Genomic DNA, 14621 nt, shown 5'->3' with positions numbered 1-14621 from the left:
ATGGCACTTGAGAGCCTGTATAGCATCAGAAGGTCTCAGCTGGGCATGCCCAGGCTTTGGAGGACATGGAACCTAGTGCTTGCTCTGAGGCTTTTACAGGGTAGGGGAGGGCAGCGGGAGAAGAGAGACTAGTAGATTATGATTTTCAAGAGTGAGAACCTGGTGTCTTGCATGTGGCAACAGGAGACTGTAATTTGGTGCCTGGCAGAGTGGGCTTGCTGGCAAGGTCCCAGAGGTCTCTGTGTTTCCTAGAAGCCATGGTGAAGCTTGAGAAAGCTCTAAGGTGGTTTCCACAGAGGCAGCATTTGGTGGCTGGCTAGCCTTGCCTGTTGTGTGTTGTTGGGCCAGGAACTAGTGGGGTGGGACCGGATTGGGGCTGCTGGTCCCTCCTGATGGCACCACCAGCCTCAGCTTAGCAGGTCCTTACAAGCTAACTCAGCTTAGGCTGGCACAGTGAGCAGTGTTACCATGTGTTGCTGATCCTGCCATGAGGCTGCCAAGTCCCCAGTCACTGGCCACAGCAGATGGAGGCAGAACTACTTAAAACGGCTTTTTCAGTTCCCCCGGCTGGATGGCCCTTCCGTGGTACTCTTGGGGATTCAGTACACAGTGGGTTTGCCTGCTACCAGACATAGCCCCTTGAACAAGCAGGTTTCATTCTGACTCTCAGGTCATCTTGGCGGGCATGCTCTTCTCTGACCTTTTCTTATTGGGATAGCAGGAGGGTGTCTTTGCTACAGATGCATCTCAGCCATCCCTGCTCTTTGGAGCATCTCTGCATGTTCCCACTGCAGGCCCAGTGTGACTCCAGCAGCAAAGTCCTGGGGTGCAGGCCACTGGGATGAGAAATTCCAGGGAACCTAGGCTCTGAGCATGCCAGGGCACAGATAGCTCTTGTGAGCCTCCCCATGCAGGTTACCCCAGCAGGTGCTTCTGGGTAGAAGACCAGGCTGAGCTGCATGCTGATGGGGCAGCAGCTCATGTGACCCGAGTCACACAACAGATCTGTCTGTGCTGTTTTGATTTTTCCTCATGACCACTTGAGTAGATCAGTCTCCACTCGTTGCCCTAACACAATACAGACACAGGCTGGGTGTGTAACTCAGTTGGTGGAGTGTTTGCCTGACATGCACAAAGTCATGGACCCCATTCCCAGCACTGTATTAAAAACAGTGGCATATGTAGCAGCGTGTGTATGTAATTCCAGCACTCAGGGGATTTAGAAGTTCAGGGCTATCCTTGGCTACATCATGAGTTTGAGGCTGGCCTTGTCTATATGAGACCCTATGTCAAACAACAGCAAAACCAGACTGGTTGCCTGATGGTTGTGGAGGTGGGAGTCCTAAAAAGGCTAGAATTGAGATGTAAGTACGGAACAAACCTGGGAGAACCTGTGTCCTCTCTTTCCCAGTGCACAGAGGCCTGGACTCACAGTGCTGAAGTGAGAGGTCTTAGCGCCCCACCCCCACCCCAGCTTGCTCTCTCTGACCCTCCTGTTCCACCATAAGGCTTTGTGGTGGCCTTGTGTTTGTCCAGATAATCCAGGATTCTTCCCAAGTCAACGTCCTTTGCTTGATCCTGTCCTCTGTTTTCACTTTGTCACGGGGATGAGGATGCAAACATCTTTAGGGACATTATCTAGCCTACCATGCTGACTTTAAGGACTGCTGAGTCTGAGGCTCCTCAGGTCCTGGCCAAAGCTCTACTTGTAGGCTCAGCACCTCAGAGGTCCTCCAAGCTGTTTGAGAACAGCTCGGTGCTGCCGCCATGTGGCCCACCTTGTGATGAAGCAAGCAGGGCTTAGGTCACAGTTTTTTGTTTTTGCCTGGCCAGTTATTTCTATAAAAGGGGTTTGTCTTGGTTCAGAAGAGGCCTGGCTGTCAGGGCTACGGGGGTGTGTTGGGACTGATCCTTCACCCAGGGATGGATCTCTGTGTCCAGATGCTGGCTCTAGAGATGGCAGTGCTGGGGGACGCTGAGAGCCACAGTGGTGCTGCAGTGCTCCAGCTCATGCTCCGTTATAAACTCCCACAATAGAAGGCCGGTCACAGGAGTGATCTGGAACCCTTGTAGGGAGTTGGTTACATACAAAGGGAGACTAGAGTGACTGTCCCTGTCTAAAAGGACTGTGATGAGCTGGCAGGTATGTGCAATCAGAGACCATGCTGCCACACCTGTGTACGGAGGGCTAGCAGAGGGGCCCTTTTGAGAAACAACTGTCTTGTGCCTGGGAGTCCTTCACAGACTGCCTTCTGCTTGAGAGTCTTTGTGGTCAGCAGGGCTCCTGGGCTTCTGAGGAGCATGCAGCCCTGTGCAGACTTACCCCTCCTCTCAGACCGGCCTGGGAGGATTGAGAGCCCCTTGCTGAGGTGCTGAGAGTGGCTCAGAGTCCACTGCTTTTATAGCCTGTTCACTGTACCCACAGTGTTGGGAGTCAGGGGCAGTGCCCAGGAATGCCCAGACTGTCTCGATAGGGTTTTACAGACCAACTGGCAGAGAAAGTCCCTGGCACATACCTCAGCTGCGCTGTGTGTGCCTCTGTGACCTTCCAGGAATTTGAGATGAGATATTGACCCTAATCCCAGGAGATGGATGTTGTCGCCCAACTCCTCTAACATGGGGCCTGAAACCCTCAACATGGCCAGGCTTTTCTTGTGGCCTTATCTCCTGCCTCTTGTGACAGGTACACGGAGCAGGACACCCTCTTGTGGCTCCAGGTGAGTCCCTTGCCAGTCAGTCTATTGGCTCTTCACCACATCCCCATTGTTGCCCAGAGGTATCTGGTGGCACTCACCATATAAAATCCAGACAACAGTCCTGGAAGGAGCATCATAGAATGAGGATCACACTCTCAGCAGACAGGTCTTAGGGAGCACTAAGAAACCGAAACAAGGCTGCTGTGATGCGAACAGACAGAGAGAGGGGCACCTCTGTCCATACCTTGAGTCCAAACTTCAGCCTGAAGCTCCCTTCAGGGGTCCTCACTGTCTCCTTCTGGACCTCTGGACTGGTCCTACCCTTCGGGTTGTGTGCACCTGATAGGAAGAAGCCAGTGGCCCATGCTGAGTAGCTCTTCCCATTGGGCATGCCAGCCATGGAGGATGCGCACTGCCTCTGTCTGGGGTTGAGATGGTCTGACAAGATACTGAATTTATGCTCCATCTGTTCAGTGCAATGGGCCTGGCCTGGTGTGTGCCTAGCTGAAAACTCTACTCTCTCTATCTAGATGTGGACGAGTGTCGTGCGCACAACGGTGGTTGCCAGCACAGGTGTGTGAATACCCCTGGCTCTTACCTCTGTGAGTGCAAACCCGGCTTCCGGCTCCACACGGATGGCAGGACCTGCCTAGGTAAGTATCACCTACCTGGGGCTCCGAGCTCTGATTGAACCTCACTCTTCAGAATGTACTCAGGTCTGGGGAAGGGGCCAAAGGGAGGATGAGTGGGATAGCATTGGACTATGCAGCTCCCCACTTTGGAGCATGGCTGGTGGGAGTCCTGAGCACACCCTGCAGGGTGGTACTGCTTCCCGCCTCTGGTCAGGAGGCTGAGGTTTGGATGGGTAAAAAAAGTACATCCAAGGTATCTGCTCACCCAGGGCCCTGCGTCCCCAGACTGTGTATGCTCTGCAACTATGCTGAGTCTTGTTGAGATTGAGACCATCTTCAGGGACTGATCAATCAACAGGGACCCAGGCCTGGCTGGGCTGCCACCAAGACGTGGGGTGGAGAACTCTCGGGTTGCTCTTGGGTGGTAGGGAGGCAGGCTGAGCCTTGGCCCTGTCAACAGAAAGTATTTCTTGGTCTGCAGAGCAGGGCCTCTCTGGAAGCCTGAGGATCAAGCTGCAACAGCGGTGAGGGGCAACCAGAAAGCGGGCCCCTGGCCCCTGGCCCCTGGCTATCTATAGCATTTCTGCTATGAGGGAAGGGTTTAGTGGGCTCCTGAGAACGCAAACCCTCTGGTGCACCCTGGAGACATGGTTGATCCCTCCCTCTGTTTTTATGCTGTTCTTGGGGGAAGGCACCCTGCTTTCTACTTTGGAGATCCAGGCAGCTTGGGCCAGTTCTGAGCAACCCGGTCTTGGCTGCTATATGGCTGGCACTGTGCCAGCCCTGGGGGGTTGCACTCGGTACACACATGTCCCAGCCTCTGTCCGCTGCAGGAGCCAGCAGCTGCCCGAGTGAGAAGTAGAAGCAGATGCAGGAATGTTGCCATGTGTTTCAGGGTAGCGACGATAGCGGAGCCCAGCGACTGCCTGCTGGCCCTTTTGCCTGTGGCTTGGGCTCTTTCGTCTCGGGCACCCTTGTCAGACAGGATGCTCCTTAAAGAGGGGTGACACTGGAGATTGGTGTGAGGGGTGACCACTCTTGCTGCTGGCTCCAGGACGTGGACACTCATTTCCTCTTCTGTCTCCGTTGATAGTGGCTCTTACTGAGATGTCCTGAAAAAAGTGGGCCAGGATGGGATGCACCATTAACTGTCAGAGAACAGAGATGCTTCTTAGACCCAGAGTGACCAGTGGTACTGTTCAGAGGAGCCTTGAGCTGCTGGTTTCAGGAAGCCCAGGAAGGATATCCCTTTACCCTGCCCTGGTCCTGTGCCCACACCACCCATTGCTATGCTGGAGACACACATGCTAGATTCTGCACCTGTGGGGCCCCAGAGGGATGGACTCATGACATATATTTATTGTGGGTCATTTGCAATGCCCCGTGACTGTCCCCAAGAGTCACTGTTTAAGTGGTGGGTGGGTTCTCAGGGCTCCTGACCCCTCCCACCTGACGGTTGACTTGGTGGACATTGGTTGGATGTGGAGCAGTGGCCTCAGATGCTCCCCCCCCCCCATCTCTTTTTACTGTAACTTTCAACAAGGGATTTACACTGAAGTTTCATGAGATCACAGCTTCCTGCTGGGCTGTGTCTGGGGACAATAGAATAATGGCCTGCAAACTCTCCACATTGGCTCCTCTAGGCGCTGTGACTTCCCTTCTCTGATGAACTCTGCCTTAGAGACACCTTGATCTCCCTGTAAGTGTCTGGTGGTGTTCTGGGGACCCCTGAGCATTATCTCAGTTCCTGTGCTGTGTCTGTGACACATTTCCTAGCATTCCCTGGGGATATGGTCCCTACTCATCCTCCATTCTCAGTCGTCTCTCTGTGTTCCACCCATCTGGCTGTGGGTGATGGATTATTTTGTGTGTCCATAGTTCCTAGGGAGTTTCTACAAGGAGCCTGGGTCTGCCGGATGCTGATTTCCCTGTGGGGCCTGAGAAGGTTCCAAAGTAATGATAGGACTTCCTGGGAGCTTCCTTCAGGATTTCCTGGGTGTCCCATGCCTCGTCCAGTTGCTGAGGGAACTGCCTTGGCTAATTGGCCTGAGATGATGGCCTGGGATGGAGGTAGCTGAGCAGCTCTGGTTGGGGCTGAGGTGGTTGCCTGAGGGAGTCAGGGTGGTAATCTTTGTCCTGGGCTCTATTGAGGACCCAAAACCAGCCATGCCACATAGTCCTCTCCAAGGCCAGGTCAACCAGGATAGCGAATGTATACATTCTGACACTGATTCTCTCTCTCTCTCTCTCTCTCTCTCTCTCTCTCTCTCTCTCTCTCTCTCTGTAACCAGAGCTGGCTCCTTGAACTCCTCCAGCCTCTACCTCCCAAGCATCAGGATTATAGGTGTATGCCACCACACTCTGCTCCAAATGGTCTAAGCATAGTAACAAAACACAGAAAGATCTCCACTTCCACTCTTGTTTTAAATTTTGTTTTTATTTTATGTGCGTATTTGTTTGCCTGTATGTATGTGTGTACACTATGTATATGCCTGGTGCCTGTCAAGATCAGAAGAGGAGGGGTTGGGTCCCCTGGACCTGGAGTTAACAGATGGCTGTGCACTACCATGCAGATGCTGGCAACCAAATCCAGGTCCTCTGCAGAGCAGCCACTGTTTTTAACCACTGGACATTCCCCTGCTCTTAAAAATGGGTATTTTAAGAAGGACTTTGCCATCAACCCACTATAGTAACAACATTGTCCCCTGTCCTGGCTGCCACTCAAACAGGAACAAAAGAGCCCCACCCATGGCTTGAGTTGCCCTCTCCTGGGGTGCTCTCTTCTCTGTTTCATTTCTGAGGTGGTAATGGCGGCGGCGGCGGGGGGGGGGGGGGAAGGGGGGGTTAGGGCAGTCAGGCCTGAGGCTGTTGTAGCTTTCTGGGCTTGGGCCAGAGCCAGTTCCTCCTTTTCCCGGCCATGGAAAGTAGGGCCTGCCCAGTGTGGTGGTTTGGCTGAGGGTCCAGGGTGTCATTCTTACTTTCCCGTGACATTTTGCAGAGCTCCAGAATGGAATAGCCCCAGGGTGTCATAACACAGCAAGGGGGGGGGGCTCCTCCCCGTGGTTGTGGTGCTCTGAGTGGCATGTGCCTGTCCAGTAGCTTTTAGTATGTCCTGGACAATGACCTTGTATATGGCTGTTTCTCTTAGTCCTCTGGGTTGAAGGACAAATGGACCAGTCTGAGGGACCATGGTTGTCACTGGCTTGGCCCCGTGGCACAGGTGGCCTCTCTTTTCTTCATTTCACACCTGTTGGTTCAGGATGGATACCCTCTGCTGCCAGCACACACCTGTGGTGGTTCCACCACCAGAGTCATGTGGATGCTAGTGTTCGCATGACTGGAGGAAGGCTGCCCAGCCCTGCCCTTGGCCTATCCCTGCCTGTTTATCTGTGGCCTTGGTTCAGCCTTCCCTCCCCAGGCATCAGGATAGTAAAGGGCTTTACAAGCCCCAGTCTGCCCCCAAGGCTCCTTCCTGGAGGAGAAGCCCCAAGGAGGTCTGTTTGGGACCTGGAGTCTGCTGCTGGCAGCATCCTGGGTCTGGGGCCAAAGCCACAGGCAGCTCAAATGTGCAAACTGCCAGGCTCTTCTGCAAAACTCATCCCCATGGAGCCACAGATGCAGGTCTGCCCATGTTTCCCAGTCCTTCCAAAACCTGGCAGGGGTTACAGTTGCACAAGGGGTCAGCTTCCCAGCCTGAGGAAGCCTGAGGAAGCCTGGCCCGAGTGGAGCCAGTGGGAGAGGTGGGAAGGGAGCAGCTGCTGTGGTTAGTTCCTTCCTGTCGTGATCACACCCTGGGCTCTCCACAGGGCAGGGACTGCCTCCACTTGGCGTTTGGGGGAGCAGGCTGAGATGGAGCAAGGGTACCCACTAGGTTCAGTGGCTCGTACCAGGCATCTCATCCCAACCCAGAGCTGCCTGGAAAGAGGGTACAAACCCTGAGCTGGGTACAGAACCCAGCCAGTATGGTTAGGCAGTCACACCGGGCATGCAGGGATATGCCGTGTCACAGGGGACAGAGCTGGTGAGTGTCTCCACGGCCAGTATTGGTTTTGTGACAGAGTAGTCCTCCGTACAGGACATATCTGCCTTCTAAGCAACCCATCAGACACTTTGGCAAACACTCTGGTGGATGGAAGCCCGGCAGTTCTTGTGGCACCTCTTGAGGATGCAGCTGGGAGCTAAGGCTGGGCAGTAGAAAACTGCCCAGGGTTGTGGGTGTGGTGCGAACAAGGTGTGAACTGTGAGCCTAGAAGTTGCACACATGTGCATGTATGATGTATGATGTATGTATTACATATGTATGATGTATGTGTGTATGCATGTATGCATGATGTATGTATTATATGTATATAATGTATATTGTAGGCATGGATGGTGTATGTATGCATGTATGGATGTATGTGTGGTGTGATGAGTCTCTTCTGTACTGCCATCTGCCCTTGCCTTGTCAAAAAGCTTCCTAGACAGACTGCTCTGGCCACTGACCATACATGGTGGGAGCTCTCAGCACCCAGAAGCCACAACAGCTTAAGGACAACAACTATAACTCTGTGACACCACCCCACAGCTAGCCTCAAACACCTTGCTGGTATGGGGGCTGCATTAAAGCAGCTGTTGGGCTTGGCTTGCTGATTGCAGGTAGACCTCGTTCTTGACTAAGTCCATAGTGATGAGTTTATGGACTGGAGGCTGGAGCCTAGAGCCACCCCAAGATCCAGTGTGCATGTCCCATCCCCCACCCCACATGCTGCCAACTGCATGGCACTCATCCTGCTGATGTTGTAAACCCTGAGGCCTTGGCTTAAGACCTGAGTTTGTTACTGTAGTGCAGGTGCTGCCTCCTGAGACTGGACTATTTGTTGGGGGATATCATACATCCAAGAATGTTGTACAGGTTGGCACAAAGTAGCCCTCTGTCTTGTAGGAAATGTTTTTCTTCCTCTACAAAACCCATTCCTTCCTCTGAGCTTTGCACCTCACACCCCATCCCCCCTAAGTAGTGTGCCTCCTGCTGGTTGTGAGTGGAGTCACAGCTCAGCTATGTTGGAATTGCAAACTCTTGGATTTGCCAACTGTTTGGTGTTGGCTGCCCTGACAAAACACTGCATGGGCTTAAACAACAGGGTTTTGTTTTTCACATAGTTGCAAGTCCAAGAGCAAGGTGCCAGCCTTTCTGGTCCCTGATGAGATCAGAGCTCCATCTGTATGACCACTTTCAACCTTAATTAAGATATAAAAGTCTGAAGATTGTCCTATCAGAGGGCTTCGGCGTATGAGTTGTGGGGAAGGGTGCAGGAACACACACAAACATTAAGGCTCTAATATAGAGTGCCACCCAACTAGTCACTTGTGTCTGATCTGGAAGTGGTCAGGGACCTATGTGAGAGCTTGGGGATTGTAGAATGAGCTATGGGGCAGGACTATTGGGGCCTGCAAGATTAGACACAGATCACAGACCCTGCCGAGTGTGGGATGAATGGGAAAATGGGGTGTGTTTTAGAGACAGACGGATCCAGCCCTTTGCCTAGACTGGCCTGGGGTTCCCAGCCTTCCTGCCTATATACTCAGTACTGTGATTTCAAGTGTGTTGCCACCCCTGGCTGACGGATTTGCTTGTGAGTGTGTACTGCCTGCAGGGAGGCCAGTCCTGACCTCTGCTCTAGAGGTCACTCAGCTTTGCTCATGTCTGACCTTCTGCCTGATTTCAAGAACCATAACCAAATGTGAGCCCCTGGCCCTGGCCCTGGCAGAGGTCCCCAGAGCGTCTGTCCTACAGCTGGGCCTCAGTAACTTGAGGGGCCTGGAGATATTTCCACCAGCCCCTGAGGCCCAGGCACATAGACCCTGGCCAGTCCTGGAGCTGTGCAGCCTGGCACAGGGAAAGGACAATCTGCCTGGCTTAGTTTTCCGGGAATCACAAAGGGTGTGCTGGGTGATGCTGGCCTGGCTCCCTGGTGTGCACAGCTTGGGAGCATCTGTGAAGCCGCAGTACTGTGGAGCAAAGGACAGCAATAGTTCCCAGGGTGTGAAGCTGCGCTGGAATTCCAGGTCTTCTATGTCAGCCCATTCATGGGCCCATCCCAGCTTCTTTGTCCATGACCACATTAGAGATGAAATACCTATACCTCCTGGTTGATGGTGCTTCCTGCGGGGATATTGAGACACTGTTGCCCCTCTGTGCCTGCCTGGTCCCGCCAGATGGGCTTCTGGTTCCTATTACATGTCCTGAGGGACGCAGTTGGTGTGGTGAGTGCAAGTAAACAGAGCCCCCAGGAATGTGAGGCCAGCTGAGGCCATGTGCAGGGGCGCCCAGATGCCTCTGGAAGGAGGGCTGGTGGCTGGACGCTGGATGACTGACTCAGGTGAGGCCAGCCAGGCCTGGGGTTAGCATGGCTTCTTTCCAATTTAGGGGTCAGAGCAGGGTGGGGGAGGGCCTCAGTTTGGCGAACTTACCTCAGTTCTGTAGGAGCTTGCTGTAGCTCCCCCACTTGGTGCCCATCCAGGGGCCCCTGGGTGGCTAGGAGATTGGTCACTGCCTCCCCATGGTTGGCTTTGCCCCAGAGAAAGGGACCTCCACGTGCCCCCCTGACTGTGCTTCACGTGGGGAGAGATCTGTTTCCTGAGCGTTGTGGCCTTTAAGCAATCTTGTTTTGAAGGAAGCCCAGCCTTCTTGGTGCCCTGAGGCAGCTCAAGTGGCAAATGCCACTGCTTGCCAGCCCCCTGGGCGCTGTAGTGCCATCCTCAGTGGTGCCAAGCCCCCATTCCTAGGCAGTAATTAACCATTTCTCCAAACCGGGCCACGAACAGTACTGCTTAAAGTTGACAGTGTCCCCACATCCCAGGCAGCACCTTAGGGTACAGCCTGGCCCCAAAGTGCTTTAGTAATGAGTCTCAGGTTTGCTGACACAGCTCTGAGCACAAGCCTGCAGGCAGACAGTCTTGCCTCCCCGGCCAGAGGCAGCATTCTTGCGGCTTTCCTCCAGAATTCAGGGCTAACTTCCTTTAACCACAAGGCCATTGCCAGAGACTCAGATTGTAACCAAATCCATGCCGGGAGCTGGCTGCCACTGCTGGTGGAAGCTCAGTGTCCATCCTGCGTGCCCTGCCATGCAAAGTGTCCTCCCTGTCTACACAGTCCAGCTGAGGGTACGACCGATTTCATCCATAGAGTACACAAGCACCCACCAAGCCAGCCAGAATCTCTCTTCTATGCCTGGCAGCAGTCCAGCCAGGAAGGGCAGGGTGCTGTCCTTGGGGACACCGTCTCTCTGAGGATTGATGGTTGCTGGGAAGAGTGAACACTCTGATAGGGTGTGAGGTGTGGCCTGGCCCGGGGTAGAAAGAATTTTCTCTGATTGCCCCCAGGAAATGGGTGGCCAGGCCTGTGGGCTGAGGTGGGCAATCATAGGTGGCCTTCTGACCTGGCCTGAGGACCAAGGTTGTAGGGTGGATCTCACCATGTCTCCTAGCCTGCTGCTTCTCAACAGTCTCCTGGTGTTGCATGTCCCTCTGTCAAGGTGGACTGATCTCCCATGTACTCAACCCCTGTGTGGGCTGGGCTTAGAGGGTTCAGAGAGATGTCCATGGCTGTACTGTGGACCCTGTTGGTGGCTGCAAAGAGAGTAAAGTCAAGCTGCGAACTGAGAGCAAGGGAGAGGGTAGTGAGGGCTCGTGTGGGTCGTTACCTGGCTTGCTCAAGTGAGAGTGAGGAGGTCCTGCCCACTTGGCCTGACTGAAGCTCCTCATGTCCTCAGCCATCAGCTCTTGCACCCTGGGAAATGGTGGCTGCCAGCATCTGTGCATCCAGCTCACAGTGACCCAGCACCGCTGCCAGTGCCAGCCTCAGTACCAGCTGCAGGAGGATGGCAGGCGCTGTGTGCGTAAGTATTGTGGAGCTGGGAGAGTGAAGGGTCCAGAAGAGCTCGAAGCGGTGATAACCTGGTGGGTGGAGGGAGACCTGGGCTGCTGTGGGCCTGAGGTGCAGGGATGGTGAGCACTGTTGGACGGTATGGCCCACGGGTAGGAAGTTCAGGATGGAGCTAGTACCTTCTCCCCTAGTTGTCTATCTGGGGTTTGTGCAGAGAAGGTAGTCAGGCCAGTGTGTAGGACTTTAGGCTGCTTACATAGGAGGAAAAGACTTTGCTAAAGGGGGGGGCAGGATCAGAGCCCCTTCCCCCAGATGTGGAAGTGGGGACAGAGAGAGCAGGTGCTGGGACCCCCCCCAGCAGAGTAGGAAGCGAGTGTTGATGTGGGGGGTTCGAGGCCGGCCATGTGGGTGGAAAGGCATGGGCTCTCAGGGTGGTGGTGGGGCCACAGTACTGGGGGACACAGGGCTGAGCAGGTTACAGAGCTGGGGGTGTTATGGAGCTGAGGGGGGGTCACAGGGCTGGGAAGGTCATGGGATAGAGGGGATTGCAGAGCTGGAGCCATGGGGCTGGGGGATATGAAGGTGAGCCTTCACAAAGCTGAGGGAATCAAAAGTGTGAGCACCAGGCCCTGGGGGATCATAGGTTGGATGATCACATGGGGTCCTTGGGTCAGAGGGCTGGGGAGAAGGGTTTGGGGCCCCTAGCCATGCCCCCATCCCCTCTCCAGTTTCAACACCTTATCTCAAAGTGAAAGCTCTGCGGGAACAGGCAAGGCTCACAGCAGGAGCTCACCTGGGTTGGCCACCTCCTTGCTGGAGGTCCCTCTTCTAGCTAGGCCTTGCTTTCTGCCACTGTATACACATTCTTGGAGAACCGTGACACTCGCAAGTCATGGGCATCGGTAGGGCACTGACTCTGGTTATCTGATAGAGCTATAGGAGCCCAGCCTTGGCTATGGAGTCTTCTTAGGGGAACTCAGAGCCACCCACAATTGGGGGACCATGGCACAGGCTGGAGCAGAGAGGGGTTCCCGTCCTGAGGAGGAATCCTGCATCTGCCAGAGTTGCCTTCTCCATCTCTTCTCTTTGCTTCCATCCCTCTGGCTCTGGTGTGCAGGGAGAAGCCCCTGTGCAGATGGCAATGGTGGCTGTATGCACATATGCCAGGCACTCCGGGGCCTTGCCCACTGTGGCTGCCACACAGGTTACCAGCTTGCTGCGGACCGCAAGGCCTGTGAAGGTAGGATGCTTTGCCAAGCCCCAACATCCCTGAGGTACCCTTCTGGATGGGTCTCCTCCATGTGACCTTGGCTGATACTGAGTCTCCTCTCCCTATCGGGCGGGGGTGGGGAAGACCCAACATGAGCTGTCTACAACCCAGTCATGTTTCTGCAGAAGGGAGGGAACTCAGGATGTCTTTAACATCCTGTAGTGCCCAACTGACACCTGATCCTTAGGACCCAGGAGAGGTAAGGAAGGGGAAGAAAGGCGGTCACTGATAAACCCCAGGAAATGTCCCAATGAATCAGTGCTGGGCTTTCTCAGGGCAAGTGGTGTTAAATGCTTCATTAGTTGTAGGCTACAGTTTAGCACTAGTTTCCAGAATCCATTCCTTCATCCTTCTGGTTGCTGTTGTATTGGGAGGCCAAATTTGTGCTTCACTGCACCCCTAGCTGTGTGCTGTCCCAACGTCTCTGTAGATAGTAAGTCTGAGATGGGCAGCATTAGGGGAAGTCTGTCCTTTGCCCAGTGACTTCAGAGTGAGTATGGTGCTCCTAGGACCATCAGAGAGGCAGTGGTTAGCCTCCTAAGATGCCATGTCAGGTGGCCAGGTGCCTACAGGATAGGGGAGGTGGACAACTACATACCCATCTACACTAGGAAGTCATTACTGGTGCAAAAGAAAAGACCCCCCTCTGGGCTCGACATGAGACACAACTTGTGTCAACTTCACCCCCAGGCACCTGCCAGGGTGTGCCTGGCAGGTGTGGGGCAGTAAGATCTACACTAAGCTGTCTAAGCCAGGAAGCTATTAATATGCCCAGGGATATGGGGCCCCCACCACTTTCCCCACTGCAGGGAGCCTCTAACAGTAAATGGAGTTCTTAATTGGTCTGGGTAATAAAAGGCGGGAGTCAGATATGCTGAGAGATCAGAGAGAAGGAGCAAGCCACAGCACACCTTAACCTCCTTAGCGTCTCAGCGGACAAGAGAGCCATTTCCTGTTTCTCCATGCTTATATCCTGTTTCTGCCCAGCTACCTCTCACTTCCTCTCTGTCTGTGCAGACCTCCAGACCTCTATGGTTAGCCGGTGGCAAGCTCCATTCTCTGACCCCCAGACGGGCTTTATTTGTACAGGCGAGAGGTCACCACATCTAACAGCCTTTCTCTGTCTTTCCCTTTCAGATGTGGATGAATGTGCCACAGGGCTGGCCCAGTGTGCTCATGGCTGCCTCAACACTCAAGGATCCTTCAAGTGTGTGTGCCACGCAGGCTATGAGCTCGGTGCTGATGGCCGGCAGTGCTACCGTGAGTAGGCAGTGAGCAGTGGACTGGGGGTGTTTGGGGCACTGACGAGGATCCTGGAGACCCTAAAGTCAGTTTCAGTTGGGCAGCTCTGGGTGTGGGTCCCCAGGGGCTGGTTAGGGAGTGCCGAACCATGTGCTATATCCCAACTGTGTGATGTCATCACAGGGATCGAGATGGAGATTGTGAACAGTTGCGAGGCTGGCAATGGCGGCTGCTCACACGGTTGCAGTCACACTAGCACAGGGCCGCTGTGCACCTGCCCTCATGGTTATGAGTTGGATGAAGACCAGAAGACCTGCATTGGTGCGAGCCAGTTCCTTCCAGGGTTCCCTGCCCCCCCAGCCCCAGGACTCACTGCGACACCCAGTCTTGGGCTTGTTTGATGCTGTGACTTGGAAGTTTCTTCTCTCTCTGCTGCTCTGACTGCCTGGGCTCAGCAAGAGCTGCAGGAGAGCTGACCGGAGTTAGGAGCTCAACTCCAAAAGATTCTGAGCACTTGCACTGTCTGCTAGGCTCTCACCTGCCTGCACCCTTATGACCATTGGTGTGCATGTGCTCTCTCTCTCTCTCTCTCTCTCTCTCTCTCTCTCTCTCTCTGTGTGTGTGTGTGTGTGTGTGTGTGTGTGAGAGAGAGAGAGAGAGAGTGAGAGAGAGAGATCATGTCCATGTAACTGCTCATGTGTGTGGTTGTGGGTGTGTACAATTGGATATGTGTATGTGAGTATGTAAGTTTGGGCAGGAGCGAATAACTGCAGATGGTATGATTCCTTCTAGGTGCGTGGTTCTGTGGCTGTATGCATGATTGTATGTAGTATGCAAGCGATTGTGTACAGGTTCACACGTGGTCAGGTAGGATTGTGCATAGGCATGAACACAGTGTGTTACAGGGGTTGTTG

General features: G+C 54.0%; 1 protein-coding gene across 1 annotated transcript in view; it reads left to right on the top strand.

Annotated features, from left to right (window-relative positions):
• Positions 1-14621, top strand: part of Megf6 (multiple EGF like domains 6) — a 99731-nt gene that overhangs the window by 66894 nt on the left and 18216 nt on the right. The window contains exons 5-9 of the mRNA XM_027398478.2: positions 3227-3349; positions 11083-11208; positions 12313-12435; positions 13603-13725; positions 13891-14028. Of these exons, the coding sequence (XP_027254279.1) occupies positions 3227-3349; positions 11083-11208; positions 12313-12435; positions 13603-13725; positions 13891-14028 (633 nt within the window). The remainder of the gene's footprint in view (positions 1-3226; positions 3350-11082; positions 11209-12312; positions 12436-13602; positions 13726-13890; positions 14029-14621) is intronic.

Source organism: Cricetulus griseus, chromosome 2 (genome assembly GCF_003668045.3).
Source record: "Cricetulus griseus strain 17A/GY chromosome 2, alternate assembly CriGri-PICRH-1.0, whole genome shotgun sequence".
In the NCBI taxonomy this organism is placed as follows: domain Eukaryota; kingdom Metazoa; phylum Chordata; class Mammalia; order Rodentia; family Cricetidae; genus Cricetulus; species Cricetulus griseus.
The sequence above is the reverse complement of the archived record's forward strand: the minus strand, read 5'-3'. Positions and strand labels throughout refer to the sequence as shown.